At 41.8% G+C, this 13,798-nt stretch overlaps 1 protein-coding gene across 9 annotated transcripts in view; it reads left to right on the top strand.

Moving 5' to 3' along the window:
* The window catches only part of TAMM41 (TAM41 mitochondrial translocator assembly and maintenance homolog), a 59,827-nt gene that overhangs the window by 29,638 nt on the left and 16,391 nt on the right, over positions 1 to 13,798 (top strand). For 5 of the 9 annotated variants that reach the window (XM_032841459.1, XM_032841461.1, XM_032841457.1 and 2 more), the window contains 2 exons: positions 8,511 to 8,676; positions 10,177 to 10,239. In XM_032841459.1, the coding sequence (XP_032697350.1) occupies positions 8,511 to 8,676; positions 10,177 to 10,239 (229 nt within the window). Of the gene's footprint in view, positions 1 to 8,510; positions 8,677 to 10,176; positions 10,240 to 10,575; positions 10,778 to 11,015; positions 11,159 to 13,798 lie in introns of those variants that run through there. The other 4 variants (XM_032841460.1, XM_032841462.1, XM_032841463.1 and 1 more) reach the window with 4 other exon arrangements.

The following is a 13,798-nucleotide window of genomic DNA, read 5'->3' as shown; positions in this document are numbered from 1 at the left end:
GATTGTATTTATTTATTTGAGATGGTAAGAGTGAGAACACAAGTGGGGCAAAGGGCAGAGAGAATCAGAGTCCCTGCTGAGCAGGGAGCCTGATGCAGGGCTTGATTCTGGGACTCTGGAATCATGACCTAAGCCAAAGACAGACGCTTAACCGATTGAGGCACCCCCAAAAATTATATTATTAAATATTTGAAAGTAAATATTAAAGAACTCTTCCTTTGAGGAAAGTAATTTGAATTTAAGATTTTTTAAAACTCTAGAAACCACAGAGTTATTTTTTATGTTTAGCACAAAGAACACTGTATTTTAATGCTCTTCCTCTTCCAAATAATAGGGGCAACTAATATTATATTAAATATAGAATTAATGGAATTTTTACAACTGAAAGGGAACTTTGAAAAAAAATAGGAAGCATTTTTTTAAAAAAGAGAGTAACATGAAATGCCCAGAATTTTGCAAGTTTTTAAAATTTTTTACTTTTCTCAAAGTAATGCATGCACATGGTTTAAAAACCAAATGGGACCTCAGGGTTTATAACAAAAAGTAGCAGTTCCCTACTCGGGACCTTCCTGCTTCACAGTGCTTCTTCCCAGAGGCGACTGCTTTCATCTCGTTAGTAGTCCAATGTTTACCTCCATGTTTCTAAGCAATATGATGTCACTGTTATTTGTTGATTTTTTTTTTCTGTTTTATACTTTATTTTTGTCCTCCCTCTGTGGAAGATGAAGATTTTTTTACTCCCTTTTGTCACTCCCATCAACATGCTCTCACGGGTACACACTCGTACACACACACTTCCCTTCCTGCCTCATTCCCTCTTGCTCCACATACAGTTATTTCATAATTTTTGGTTAAGTTAAAGTTTGCTATTTACATTATTGTGAAACTTACTTTTTCTTCATTGCTGGGATACACTACTATGAAATCTTCTTTCCTGTGCAAATGTGTTTTTCTTGGAGTTAATAATTGTCCCATTTTCTTCATTTGCTTAAATTTTTTTTATACCTGTCACTAATTGATACCCTCTTACAGATCTGTATAGCTTCTCTCATCATAGACCAACACATCAGGTATTTTCTGTTTCTTGTTTTTCTTGGGGTTGTTTCTTCCTGGAGCTCCGTGTGCCCTATTCTTTCTGGACTGGTTGTTTTCTAGCCTTGTGGCACGGCTCTTCTCCTGGAGCATCTTTTCGTTATCACCCTGAGGGTTCTTTCCGCCTTCTCTCCTTTCCTAGGTTTTGGTTTTCTGCATTTTTTTGTCTTCTTTTTTCATGATTACACTTTAATTTTGGTGAAATATACCTTTTGGTACCTCTCTAACATAGGTTGCAAGGAAGGTAAATTTTTTGAGACCATGTACCTCTGCACATTCTACTCTTACACACTGATTGATAGTTTGGGGTACGTATCACATTCTAGGTTGGAAATAATTTTTCCCTCAGACTTTTTAAGTCACAACATCCTTCTTCTAGTTTCTAAGTGTTGTGTTAAAAAGTCCAGTGACTTTCAGATTGCCTGTCCTTTGGATATGACCTTTTTAGCTCTCAGATACTGTTTAGGATCCTTTCCCTTTTTCTAGTCTTAAATTTCATGATGATTTGTCTTTGTATATGTGTTCTTCACTGTTATTCTGGCACTTGATGAGCCTTTTCAGTCTGGAAACTCTTGAGCTCCAATTCTAAGAAATTTTGTTACTTCTATAATAATTTCTTCATATCCATTTTTTTTAAAGATTTTATTTATTGATTTGAGAGAGAGACAGTGAGAGAGAGCATGAGCAAGGAGAAGGTCAGAGAGAGAAGCAGACTCCCTGCGGAGCCGGGAGCCTGACGCGGGACTCGATCCCGGGACTCCAGGATCATGACCTGAGCCAAAGGCAGTCGTCCAACCAACTGAGCCACCCAGGCGTCCCTCATATCCATTTTCTTACTTTGCTCTTTCTGGAATTCCTGTTGGCTGGTTGTCAGACTCCTGGTTTGATCTTTTAAATTTTTCTTTTCTCCTTCCTTTTTCTTTGGGGTTTTTGTTCTCCTTTCCAGAAGAATTTTTCAAATTGATTTTCTAGCACCACTATTAAATTTTTAATTTCCTTTGTTCTTTTTTTCTTATAGCATCCTGTTTTTGTTTTCCAAATGCATTATCTTTTATCACCCCTTTAGTGGTCTTCATTATAATTTTTGAAGTTTTATCTTCTTCTCTACATTGTTTCTATTTCTCTTACTGTCAGAATCTGTAGGATTTCTCCAGAGACATCATCTACTCCCTGGTTTGGAATCAGAAAAGATAATGTGCCTAGCTGCCAACTTTTGGAAAACTGAGCAAGGGAAAAGGGCTGGGAATTTTCTTTAACCCTGAAGATATTTCCAAATTCCTCGCTATGGCCTGTGAAAGCCTGCATGATCTAAGTCCTAATTGATCTCTTATCCTGGGTAAGCTTACAAGAGTAAGATTATGGACTGAATTACAGTTCCCAGCACTACTGAGGTTGTCACTGACACCCCCCTGTTCCTTCCCGTACTACACATTCCAAACTCCCCTCACCCTTATCTAGCACTTTTGCTGGGCTAGACGAGGTGGCCCAGACCCTCATCCCTAAGGCATCTAAGACCCAGTCACCTTGCCCATTTCAGGCTACGATTGCTCCCCTTTCCCTTTACCATCAAAATTGGGCAAGGGGTACTGAGAGTTGTGTACCAGCAGCTTTACCTCAGATGATCAGGATCAATTACTTCTGCCACTATGGTGACTCCTTTCTGTGTCTGCTGGACTTTTGGCATGGGATCTGAAGAGAGTAGGTGGCAATCATACCTTTAAGTTTAAAGTCTTGAAGTTGTAGGCATGGGAGATACACATTTTCTGAGTGGGTCACTGGGAACAATGGGAAGCAAGGCTACTTCTTCCATCCCTTGGTTCCCAGACCTATGCATTCTACTGGTTGGGAATGAGGTACTCTGTAACAGGCATTAATTTAGGATGTGTACTGCACCCCGTTCTCACTGGGTATCATCTCCAAGCTGCTGGATCACCTGTTCTTCATTGCTCTGTCAGGATTTTTTAATGATGGAACTATTAGCATTTGGGGCTAGATAATTCTTTGCTGTATGGGCCCCAGATTTCCTCTTTTTGGGAACTGCTCTATCAGTCTGGCGGCTTTGGTGAAGTATATGGTAGTTATAGCAGAGACATGGTCCTGTGCCCGTTTCTGTACCTCTGTACCTCTTTTGCTCTAAAATGAGTCCCATAAGTGATGTTCCATGGTACAACCATGTTGGTGAAGCAGGCATCCTGTAGGCCTTGTCATGGTATTGGCTAGGTCCTGTGGGCAGGAAGGGCAAACCCATGTTCAGAACATATGTTACTTCCAATTAAGATGAATTACTGCCCCTTCCCAGATGGAAGGTGTCCAATGTAGTTAACGTCCACCAAGTGGCTGGTTAGTCTCAGGAGATGGTCTTATTATCAGGTTCTCAGCATTGGCTTCTGTTGCTGTCAGGATAGACTTTAACAACAGCAATAGCTAAGTCAGCCTTGGACTAGGCAGAACCTTGTTCCCTGCCACCATGGCTGCTCCTTTTATAAGCCATTGTGCCAGAGGCTATTGAATTAACTGGCTGAATTGTTCTTTTGGTTATTGTTGATTCTTCTGTGAAGGATACTTTCTTGTGGACATTAGCAAAATACAAAGATCTTCACACTGTGTGCATGCCTCCTGTACGTCCATCCACATACCTCTTCTCCCCAGTTTTTTGTCTTTAGTCTTCCAGTATTTTTCCTTTCAGGCCTAGCCAACCAGTGAACCATGCTTCACTCCCATGGGTCTTTGTATATTCTTACCCAGGGCTGCTTTGTCCATGTAAAGTAGATGGCCGGTGCACTACCTGAAGCATACCCATTTGGGAGGATTTCCCCTCATTAGTGTCTTTCAGGTCTGTCCCTGAGTGAGGCTGTAATGCATCATTTTTGGCTTGTGCATACCAAGCCAAGTCATCCCTGGAGCAAACTCATCCTTTATCCACCACAAGCCAGTCACAAGGGAACCTCCATGTAGCCATATGCACAAACGAGTGGAGAAATAGTATGGCGTGCACTGGTGCAACAGTGCATAGTCGATGGTATGGGGCCCGGGTTTCCTGCGTGCACAGCTTACTCGTGCCCTTTGGCCTTACTTATGTTGAATGCTGGTGTACCACTTCCATCTTACAGTGGATTACTGTTGAGCCTGCCTGACCTTAACAGTTAGTGAATATGAGAGATCTCAGTTCATGGTAGATGGTTCTTGATGCATGGTCTTTTATTGCTCCACGGTTAGAAGGGTCTCATACCTGGGAGCTGATTTCAAATGATGTATTGTTCTTCACTCCAGAGGGCATGACCATCTCCAGAACCCTAGCAGTCTACATTGTGATTCTCCTACTGAGAGCCTACCACAAGGTTCCTGTGGCTTCTTTTTTTTTTAAGATTTTTATTTATTTATTTGACAGAGATCACAAGTAGACAGGGGGCTGGCGTGGGGGGAAGTAGGCTCCCCGCTGAGCAGAGAGCCCAATGTGGGGCTCAATCCCAGGACTCTGAGATCACGACCTGAGCCGAAGGCAGAGGCTTAACCCACTGAGCCACCCACCCAGGTGCCCTGTGGCTTCTTTTTATACCAAAGATACCTTTAGCATTATGGAGTGTATATGGAGAATATGGCCCAAGTGAGGGCCTGCTTGCTACGCTGCCTGGATCTGCTGTAGAGCTCTTTTCTGCTCTGAGCCCACACACCTGGCATCCTTTTATACCACTTCATAAATGGGTCTAAACATTACAGTCAAGTGTGGAATCTGCTGCCTCCAAAACCTGAAGAGGCTTATCAAGCATCATGCTTCAGTCTTAGCAGTGAGAGGTGCAAGATGCACAAAGTTGATCTTTACTTTGGAGAGGATGTGTCAGCATGCGTCAGACCACTTGACCACCAAACTTTTCAGTGATGTGGTAGACTTCTGAAACGTCATAGGGTTTATCTTCTACCCCCTGGAGTGCATTTATCTACCGGGCACTCCAATGTACTTGCCTCTGTTGCTTACCAGGTAACAGTAGCCGCAAAGCATTGATGAAGTGGGTCAGCCCAAGATTACATGGAATGGCCACACAGTCTGGTTTTCTTGGGGGATCTTACAACAGAGAATGGGAGAGTTAACAGAGCCCTGAGGCAAACATAGATATACTATTGTCTGTCTCGTGAATGCGAGCTGCTTCTGATCCTCCTTCCAAATAAAGATGGAAAAGAGTGCATTCCCTAGTCTTGGCCCCATCCAGATACCTGCAGTTCTGTTGACTTGCTCTAATAGATTTACTGCATCTGGCACAGCAGTTGGAACTGGGACTTCCACTTAGTTGAGTTGTGGTAGTCTGCTGTAGTCTTCCAGAGTACATTTGGATTTTGTGAAGGCCAAACTTAAAGGAAGTATGATGGAGACCATTAGCCTTTGTATTAGTCAGAGTTCTCCAAAGAAACTGAGCCGGTAGGATATATATATAGAGAAAGATTTATTTTAAGGAATTAAATTGTGGAGACTAATGAGTTTGAAATGTACAGAGCATGCCAGCAGGCTGGAGACCCAGGGAAGAGTATGTTGTAGTTTTAAGTCTGAGGGCAATCTAGAGGTAGAATTCCTTCTTCCTTGGAGACTTTAGTCTTTTTTCTTAAGGCCTTTGGCTGATTAAATGAGGCCTTCCTGCATTATAGAGGGTAATCTGCTTTACTCAGAGTATGCTGACTTAAATATTAATTATATCTTTAAAAATACTCTTATAATAACATCTGGACTAATGTTTGACCAAGCAACTAAGCACAATAGCCTAGCCAAGTGACACAAAATCAAACATCACACCCCTGTATCCTTTAGGTATACAGATAACGCTGATACTCTGCCGTTCCTTCTGAGATGTGGTGTTTGTTGTTGTTGTTTTTGTAATCACTGTCTTGCATAAGAGGTAAAATGGCAGCTTCAGAGGCTTCCAGTTGGCCTTCCTTAGTATGACAGTTCTAAAATACCAACACAGAGTGTGCTCATTAGGACCGCTCCTGGTGCCTATTGTGTAGGATCGGGATTGAGCGGGTTTGAAACAAGCCCTCATCTGATCCTACAATGGCACTGTGGAACTAGGTGGCCTTTCCTGGTTGTCCCATCTTGGGGCAAAGAGGCCAGGCCTTTGTACTACTGCATTATCCACTCATTGGGTCCAAGCCCTCCCTTTGGTTGAGGACAAGTCTGGGAGGGACTCTAAGAGAGGGATTCAGCCAACTTTCCCAGCAGCTAGTAGAGTGGATACCTTGGCCCTTAAGCTAGGGTCTGCGTGGTATAATGCAGCATCTAGTATCCTGTGACCACATGTGCTTTTTTAAAACATCAGCTTTATTGAGATGTAACTCACATACTATAAAATTCAGTGTTTTTTAGCATATTCACAAAGTTGTACAACTACCACTACAGTCTAATTTTACAACATTTCCATCACTTGAAAAAGAAACCCCACATCCATTTGTATTTTCTATATTCCCCACCCAACAGGTGACCACTAATCTGTTTTCTGCCTCTGTGAATTTGTCTATTCTGGACACTTTGTATAAATGGAACCATACAGTGTGTGGCCTTTTCTTATCTGCTTTTAAAATGCAGTTTGACTTCCACGATTTTTTTTCAAATTCTTCTCCTTTATTTACCGACTCTCACGATTTAACTGAATGCTTTCACTTCCATGTTTTAATGAGAATCAAAGAGGATAATTACACAGAATTTAGCAATTTATTTGAAAATGTCACCTAATGCTCTGTCTTTCAAGCAAAAATTCCAGTGCATTCTTTTCCTCAAGAGAAAGCAGTGGCAAATACTATTTTTTAACTCTTGATAATACTCAAGCCATTTTGGTATCTCTGAAATTCATAGATAAAGCCTTACAGAAATATAAGATCCTTTTGACTAATCTCAATTCTTAGCCCCAATATATGAGTCCATAAATGTTATTTCTAATATATTTTACAGTAATAGCCACATTTTTTAAAAAGATTTTATTTATTTACTGGACAGAGAGAGATCACAAGTAGGCAGAGAGCAGCAGGCAGAGAGTGGGGTGGGGGAAGCAGGCTCCCTGCTGAGCCCAGAACTGGATGCAGGGGCTTGATCCCAGGACCCTGAGATCATGACCTGAGCTGAAGGCAGAGGCTTAACCCACTGAGCCACCCACATTTCTGTCATTTATTGAGACAAATCTAAATAGAGTACAAATTCTTTGGATTTAGAATCATTTTAATGATAAATACGAAATTTAAAAAAAAAACCTTTACTGGAGCCACTAGGTAATAGAACTTTGCTCTTCTTTGCATGAATTTTATAGAAAACTAAAAAATCCAGACATTAATACTCAACAAATACTTGTTATATGGAAAAAAGTGGTAGACTGAGTGAAACTAAGTGTTAATAAGAAAGTTAGTCATATCTAGAAAATCTGAATCTAAAATTTAATACATTCATTTGTCTCATTTTTTCTTACTCTTCTCTTAGTCCAATTTAAAACCTAAACATTTGTTGAGAGAATACAAGACAGATTCTTACCTGAAAAATAATGGGATGAGCCATTGAGGGTGGCGCTACTGGTTCTCACATTGACAGGCAGGTAGTGTCTACATGATTTTGTAAAAACTTAGTTCCATGAAGTAAAGTATATTAGACTAGGAGTTAGGGAAGCTAGGTGTGGCCTTGGCTCTGTGGCTAACTTTGGATTCAAAGTAAACTCTGTTGTGTAGTTTGTATGTTTTATTTCTGTTATTTATCTTTCAACTTGATGTCCTTGGAATATGTGGCGCACAGAAACCACTGGTGTAATTTAATCCTCCTTAAGAAATAACGACAACTAAGTTTTATTGATGCACTTATTCATTCCTTACTCAGCCAGGGTTTTTTACTACCTACTATGTGCCAGAAGATTAAAAGCAAATAAACTTAGTCCTCGTCTTCAGTTTATTCCTACAGCTAATGAAATACGGCCTGGTGAATAAAAAGGCCCAGAAGGCAGGAGGCACGAGGTTAGAGGTGGCTCTCTCGCAGTGGCGGTAGGACCCTGGTTGTGCCACTCAGTGCCCCTGTGTTTAAAATGGGAGAGAGTGAGTACCTGGATTTGCTGAGCCTCAGTGAATGTTAGTAGCAGCCTCAGTTCCTTCAGCAGCTGGATGTAAGACCCATAGAAACTTCAAAACTGAGAGTCAGAAATTGATCGTTGAAAGAAGCTTCTATGCTTTTTTCATGTAAAAATGGACCATTATAGGAAAGGAGTTGACCTCTTTGAAGGAACTTAGCATCTGAACTCTTGTGCATTCAGTTTCAGAAAGGAGCAGGTCTCCTTAGTGTGCTGCCCAGTCTAGGGAATAGGTTCAGTGTATGTTTTTGTGACTTGAAAGAGAAGCCATGTGTCTTTGAATCTTTATAAAATTCAAAGAACTTTGCATAGACATTATCTTTTTTCCCCCCTTAGATAGATAAAAGCCCAGAAGGACAATTCACTCAGCTAATGACATTGCCCAAAACCTTACAGCAACAAATTAATCATATTATGGACCCTCCTGGAAAAAACAGAGATGTGGAAGAAACTTTATTGCAAGTTGCTCATGATCCTGACTGTGGAGAAGTGGTGCGACTAGGTATGTTTCTGGATTTGACGTCAAGGAAATGCTGGCCATGGGTAAAAAGCAAACTGTGTGACTGAGATGTATTCTTTATTCTTCCTTGCCTGGTGAGATGGAGAGACAGATTGTCTCAGGGAAGAAGAAAGCACTAACAATCTGGGGTTTTTCCAAATCTAAATTGTCATTTGTTTGAAGTAGGGTGGTGAAAGTACTTCTGTTTTCAGATTCCTGGATCCTAAATCACTGTCAAAGGAGAAAACAATGTTTGTTTTGGTTCCAAGAACGTAACTTCTAGAAGTTTTTCCAAAGACTCCTCCGTGTCCTTCATGGTGGTCTGAGAAGGAAGGAGACTGGTGACATTTTTAGTGCTTTTATAACATCAGGAATACAGCTTTCACCAGCCGACTCCTGTTTAGTGTGTCTCATCAATGTGTTTCGTCAGTTCCCTCTGACATGGCCCATGTTCCACATATTACCCCGGGGCCTTCTCAGTGTTTACCCAAAAATCTTTTCTCTTTTTTTTTTTTTTAAGATTTTATTTATTTATTTGACAGAGAGAGTGAGAGAGGGAATATAAGCAGGGGAAGCGGGAGAGGAAGAAGCAGGCTTCCCGCAGAGCAGGGAACCTGATGTGGGGCTCTATCCCAGGATGCTGGGATCATAACCTGAGCCAAAGGCAGACGCTTAACAACTGAGCCACCTAGGTGCTCCTGTTTACCCAAAAATCTTATCTTCAGAGACCTGCTTCCCTTTGAGGTGTTTACAAGGGCTGTCCATAAAGAAATAATCATGATTAAAAATGACTCCCTTCTCCAAATGAGCACATTCTCCTGTTTTATTGAGTAAATATTTCCAGAGCTCCTCAAGGATGCAATCTACTGGCTTAGATACCCTACACAGTGATGCATTCTCCCGGGGACCTGCCCCAGACTATCAGGGCATGCATCTAGGTTCCCAGGTACCTATTTCTAAAGATAAGTGAGGAGGCACATTGTTTGTTTTCACTTTAACATGATTCTGTCACAATATGATCTCCGCTGCCTTTGTGAGAGGATGGAGGACTGAGGAATGAAAGCTTTTCTCCTAGACGGAAACTCTATACAAAAAAGATAATGTCTATGCAAAGTTCTTTGAATTTTATAAAATTTCAGATCTTGGGGTTGAGAACCAGCAGCCTTAACCAGATTTAAAAGTCATAAAATGACCTTTGAGGTTGATTTAATCCACCTCCTGTTTTAATTAAGGTGAGGAGGCCCAGGCGCAGAGGGGGCCAGGCATTTTCCTGAGCTCCCACAGCTGGTTGGTGACACGGCTGGTCGATGACACAGCTGGCAGCTCTGATCTCCTGGCCCTCAATCCTGATACCCTTTCCATTGTCATTCTGTGACACCAGGGCAGAGCTGGATTTGCTGGTGTTATTAGATAACTGGAAAGAGTATTTTGTTTTAGGTTTTAAACATGTGAAGATGACTAACATCTGGGGTTTTTTGCATCTTTGTTGGTTTTCTCTCACAGGGCTTTCAGCAATTGTGAGACCTTCTAGTATGAAACAGAGCACCAAAGGCATTTTCACTGCTGGTAAGAACTTCCAAAAATCCATGGTTGGTTGTTTTTGTTTTTTTGTTTCTGTTTTTGACAAGACTTACATTTAATTCACAATGTAATGAAGGTTACAGGTAAAAAGCTACACATAAAGCGTGAAAAGGCCTATAACACAAATGTACATATTTCTATACAAAGCTCCTATCACCATTTGCTACCCTCGTCTCCTGTGTGTGTTACCTGGGCCAAGTCCTGGGTTATAAGAGCTCTCTTTCAAGAGAGGGGACAGGGAAGAGCCTCTGAACCAACACCTAAAAATGTCGTCTTAGAGACATTAGTTATTTGCAAAGTAAAATCATTTCCTTTTTGAAGATCTAGGCTTAATGTAACCTGTTGGATCAAAGGCCTCAGCATTCCTGATTAAAATGTAAACCTATATCTGTATCCTGCAAGTACTTCTGAAGTGCTAAATTGTGACGGTCATGAACTAGGACATAGCACTGGTATACGGACTGGCAAAACAGCACTGTCATCAGTCCGAAACAGTCAAACCATGTGAAGTACTGTTGGAAGCCTTACTGCCCCTCTCAATTTTCTGAATAACTCCTTGTGTGCAGGTTATCCCCTCATTTTAGGATTTATGGAAGTCACATGTGCGTATCTTTACCAAAGCAGCAGTACCTTGCCTTTCCACACACCCCCTAACCCCTGCATTTTCCCCTTTCCAGAGACAACTGCTGCTAACTCCTAGTGGATTGGTTTTATTTCCACTGCCAGTTTGCTAAATAGTAGGCCGCTTCTCTTCTTTTCAGTTGTTGGCATCATCTGTGGACTTCTCACTGTAGCAGATTAGAATTCAGCTCTTGTACCCACCGGGCCACACATGCTCACCCCTCCCATCCCTCAGTCCTCGGGTAGTTGCTGTGCACCTTTGGTGAAGCCAGTTGTCAGCATTTACAACGTATGACTCTCAATGTGATTCATAGGTGAACCGTATCGTATGCTTTTCCTTCCCTGCACGACTTTGTTTTCCCACAGAGATTGTCTTCCTCTGTCATTTGGGAGGGATCCCCTATCTTCCCATCTCTTGTGTCTTTTACTTTTGTGGTGTATACTTGTATTTTTTTTTTTTTTTACAGATTTTTATTTATTTTGACAGAGAGAGATCACAAGTAGGCAGAGAGGCAAGCAGAGAGAGAGAGAGAGAGAGAGAGAGGAGGAAGCAGGCTCCCTGCTGAGCAGGGAGCCCAATGCGGGACTCGATCCCAGAACCCTGAGATCATGACCTGAGTGGAAGGCAGAGGCTTAACCCACTGAGCCACCCAGGCGCCCCTGTATACTTGCATTTTGATGAAGCATGCCTCCAGTAACTTCCCGAGTAAGGATGCAGGGAGGCAAATCGGGAGACTGTGTATAACTAGAAATCTCATTAGCTAATCCTTACAGATAATGGACATTTAAGCTGGAGATAGATTAGAAATCATTTCTTTTTTTTTTTAAACATTTTATTTATTTATTTGACAGACAGAAATCACAAGTAGGCAGAGAGGCAGGCAGAGAGAGAGAGGAGGAAGCAGGCTCCCCGCCAGAGCAGAGAGCCCGATGCGGGGCTCGATCCCAGGACTCTGAGATCATGACCTGAGCCGAAGGCAGAGGCCCAACCCACTGAGCCACCCAGGCACCCCTAGAAATCATTTCTTTAAGAATTTTGATATCATGGGGCGCCTGGGTGGCTCAGTAGGTTAAAGCCTCTGCCTTCGGCTCAGGTCATGATCCCAGGGTCCTGGGATCAAGCCCTATGCCTGGCTCTCTGCTCACCAGGGAGCCTGCTTCCTCCTCTCTCTGCCTGCTTCTCTGCCTACTTGTGATCTCTGTCTGTCAAATAAATAAATAAAATCTTAAAAAAAAAAAAGAATTTTGATATCATTATTCCAATTATCTTCTCATTTGAGGATTGCTCTTGAGGTCCAGAGCCATTCTCAGTCCTTTGTGTATATTCTTTCTGGAAGCTGGTTAGGTCTTCACTTGTCCCCAGGGCTCTGATATTTCTCATTAATATGCTTTGATAATGTATCTGTTCTTATCTGCTTTACTGGGTGCTCATTGGCCTTTCATTTTGGAAACTTAGCAAATAAGAATATAAGAAATTTTTCTTTTATTGTTTTTTTACCTTCTTCCCATCTGTTTTCTCTCTTCTCTTTCTAGAACTCCTTTTATTCAAATATTGGACCTCCTTGAAGAGCCCTTTGGCTTTCTTTCTTTTGTCTCCTGTTTTTGATCTCTGTCTTTTTGCTCTACTTTCTGGGAGATTTTCTCAACTTTAGTTTCCAACCCTTCTTGAGTACTTTATTTCTGTTATTATATTTTTAATTTTCAGGAGCTCTTTCTGTGTTCTTTTTTATTCTCTGAATGTACATTTTTATTTATTTTCTTAAAGATTTATTGGGGCGCCTGGGTGGCTCAGTGGGTTAAAGCCTCTGCCTTCTGCTCTGGTCATGATCCCAGAGTTCTGGGATCAAGCCCCACATCGGGCTCTCTGCTCAGCAGGGAGCCTGCTTCCCCTTCTCTCTCTCTGCCTGCCTCTCTGCCTACTTGTGATCTCTGTCTGTCAAATAAATAAAATCTTTAAAAAAAAAAAGATTTATTTATTAGAGTGAGTGTGTGCACATATGTGTGCACATGAGCAGGGGGAGGGGCAGAGGGAGAGGCAGAGAATCTCAAACAGATTCCATGCTGAGCACAGAGCCCCATGTGGGGCTTGAGCTCATGATCCTGAGATCATGACCTGAGCTGAAATCAGGAGTCAGACACTTACCCAACTGAGCCACCCAGGAGCCCCGGAATGTATATTTTTTAAAAAAAATTTAAATATTCTGTTCTTGTCTTAGAGGCTTAAGCATTTGAACATATCTTTGGATATTGCCACATAGCTCTCTGGAGTGGTTACATCAATGTATAGGTCTACTAGCAGGAAATTAGTGTTCTCTTTTCTCCCCATTTCTCTCCAACACTTGGTGTTGTCAAATGACGGACTTCCCTAATTTGGTCTTTCTTTATGTGACCATCTACTGAGCCTCTCTAATGTGTCAGCCATGCAGGATACAAAAATGAACACAACACCGTCCTGCCTTCAAGGAGTTCATTATCTAGAAGAGGAGGCAGATGTGTGAATAGAAATTTGCAATACTGGGTGATAGATGGCGCAGAGGTAATACAAAGTAGGGATTACTCTTTCAGCCTGATTCTGATCCCTGGGCTGAGATTGCCAGGAAGTGGGTATGGTCACCCTCTTACCTCTCACCCCAATGGATACCCAGCTATGTTTGGCCCCAAGGACACAGTGCTGCCCCTCCTGAGTCTTTGGAAAGATTTAGCCAAAAATTCAACAAAGATTTAGTAGCTCATGTGCTGAAGATCTTCCTACCATACAGAAGTACATAGCTTTGCATTTCCAGTTCAGATAGTTTTTTTTTAATATTTTTTATTTGTTTATTTTGAGAGAGAGAGAGAGACAGAGTGAGAGAGAGCATGAGAGGGGAGGTCAGAGGAGAAGCAGACTCCCCATGGAGCTGGGAGCCCGATGTGAGACTCGATC

The sequence above is a fragment of the Lontra canadensis genome, unplaced genomic scaffold, assembly GCF_010015895.1.
Source record: "Lontra canadensis isolate GAN:19392208 unplaced genomic scaffold, GSC_riverotter_1.0 scaffold124, whole genome shotgun sequence".
NCBI lineage: Eukaryota > Metazoa > Chordata > Mammalia > Carnivora > Mustelidae > Lontra > Lontra canadensis.
The sequence above is the reverse complement of the archived record's forward strand: the minus strand, read 5'-3'. Positions and strand labels throughout refer to the sequence as shown.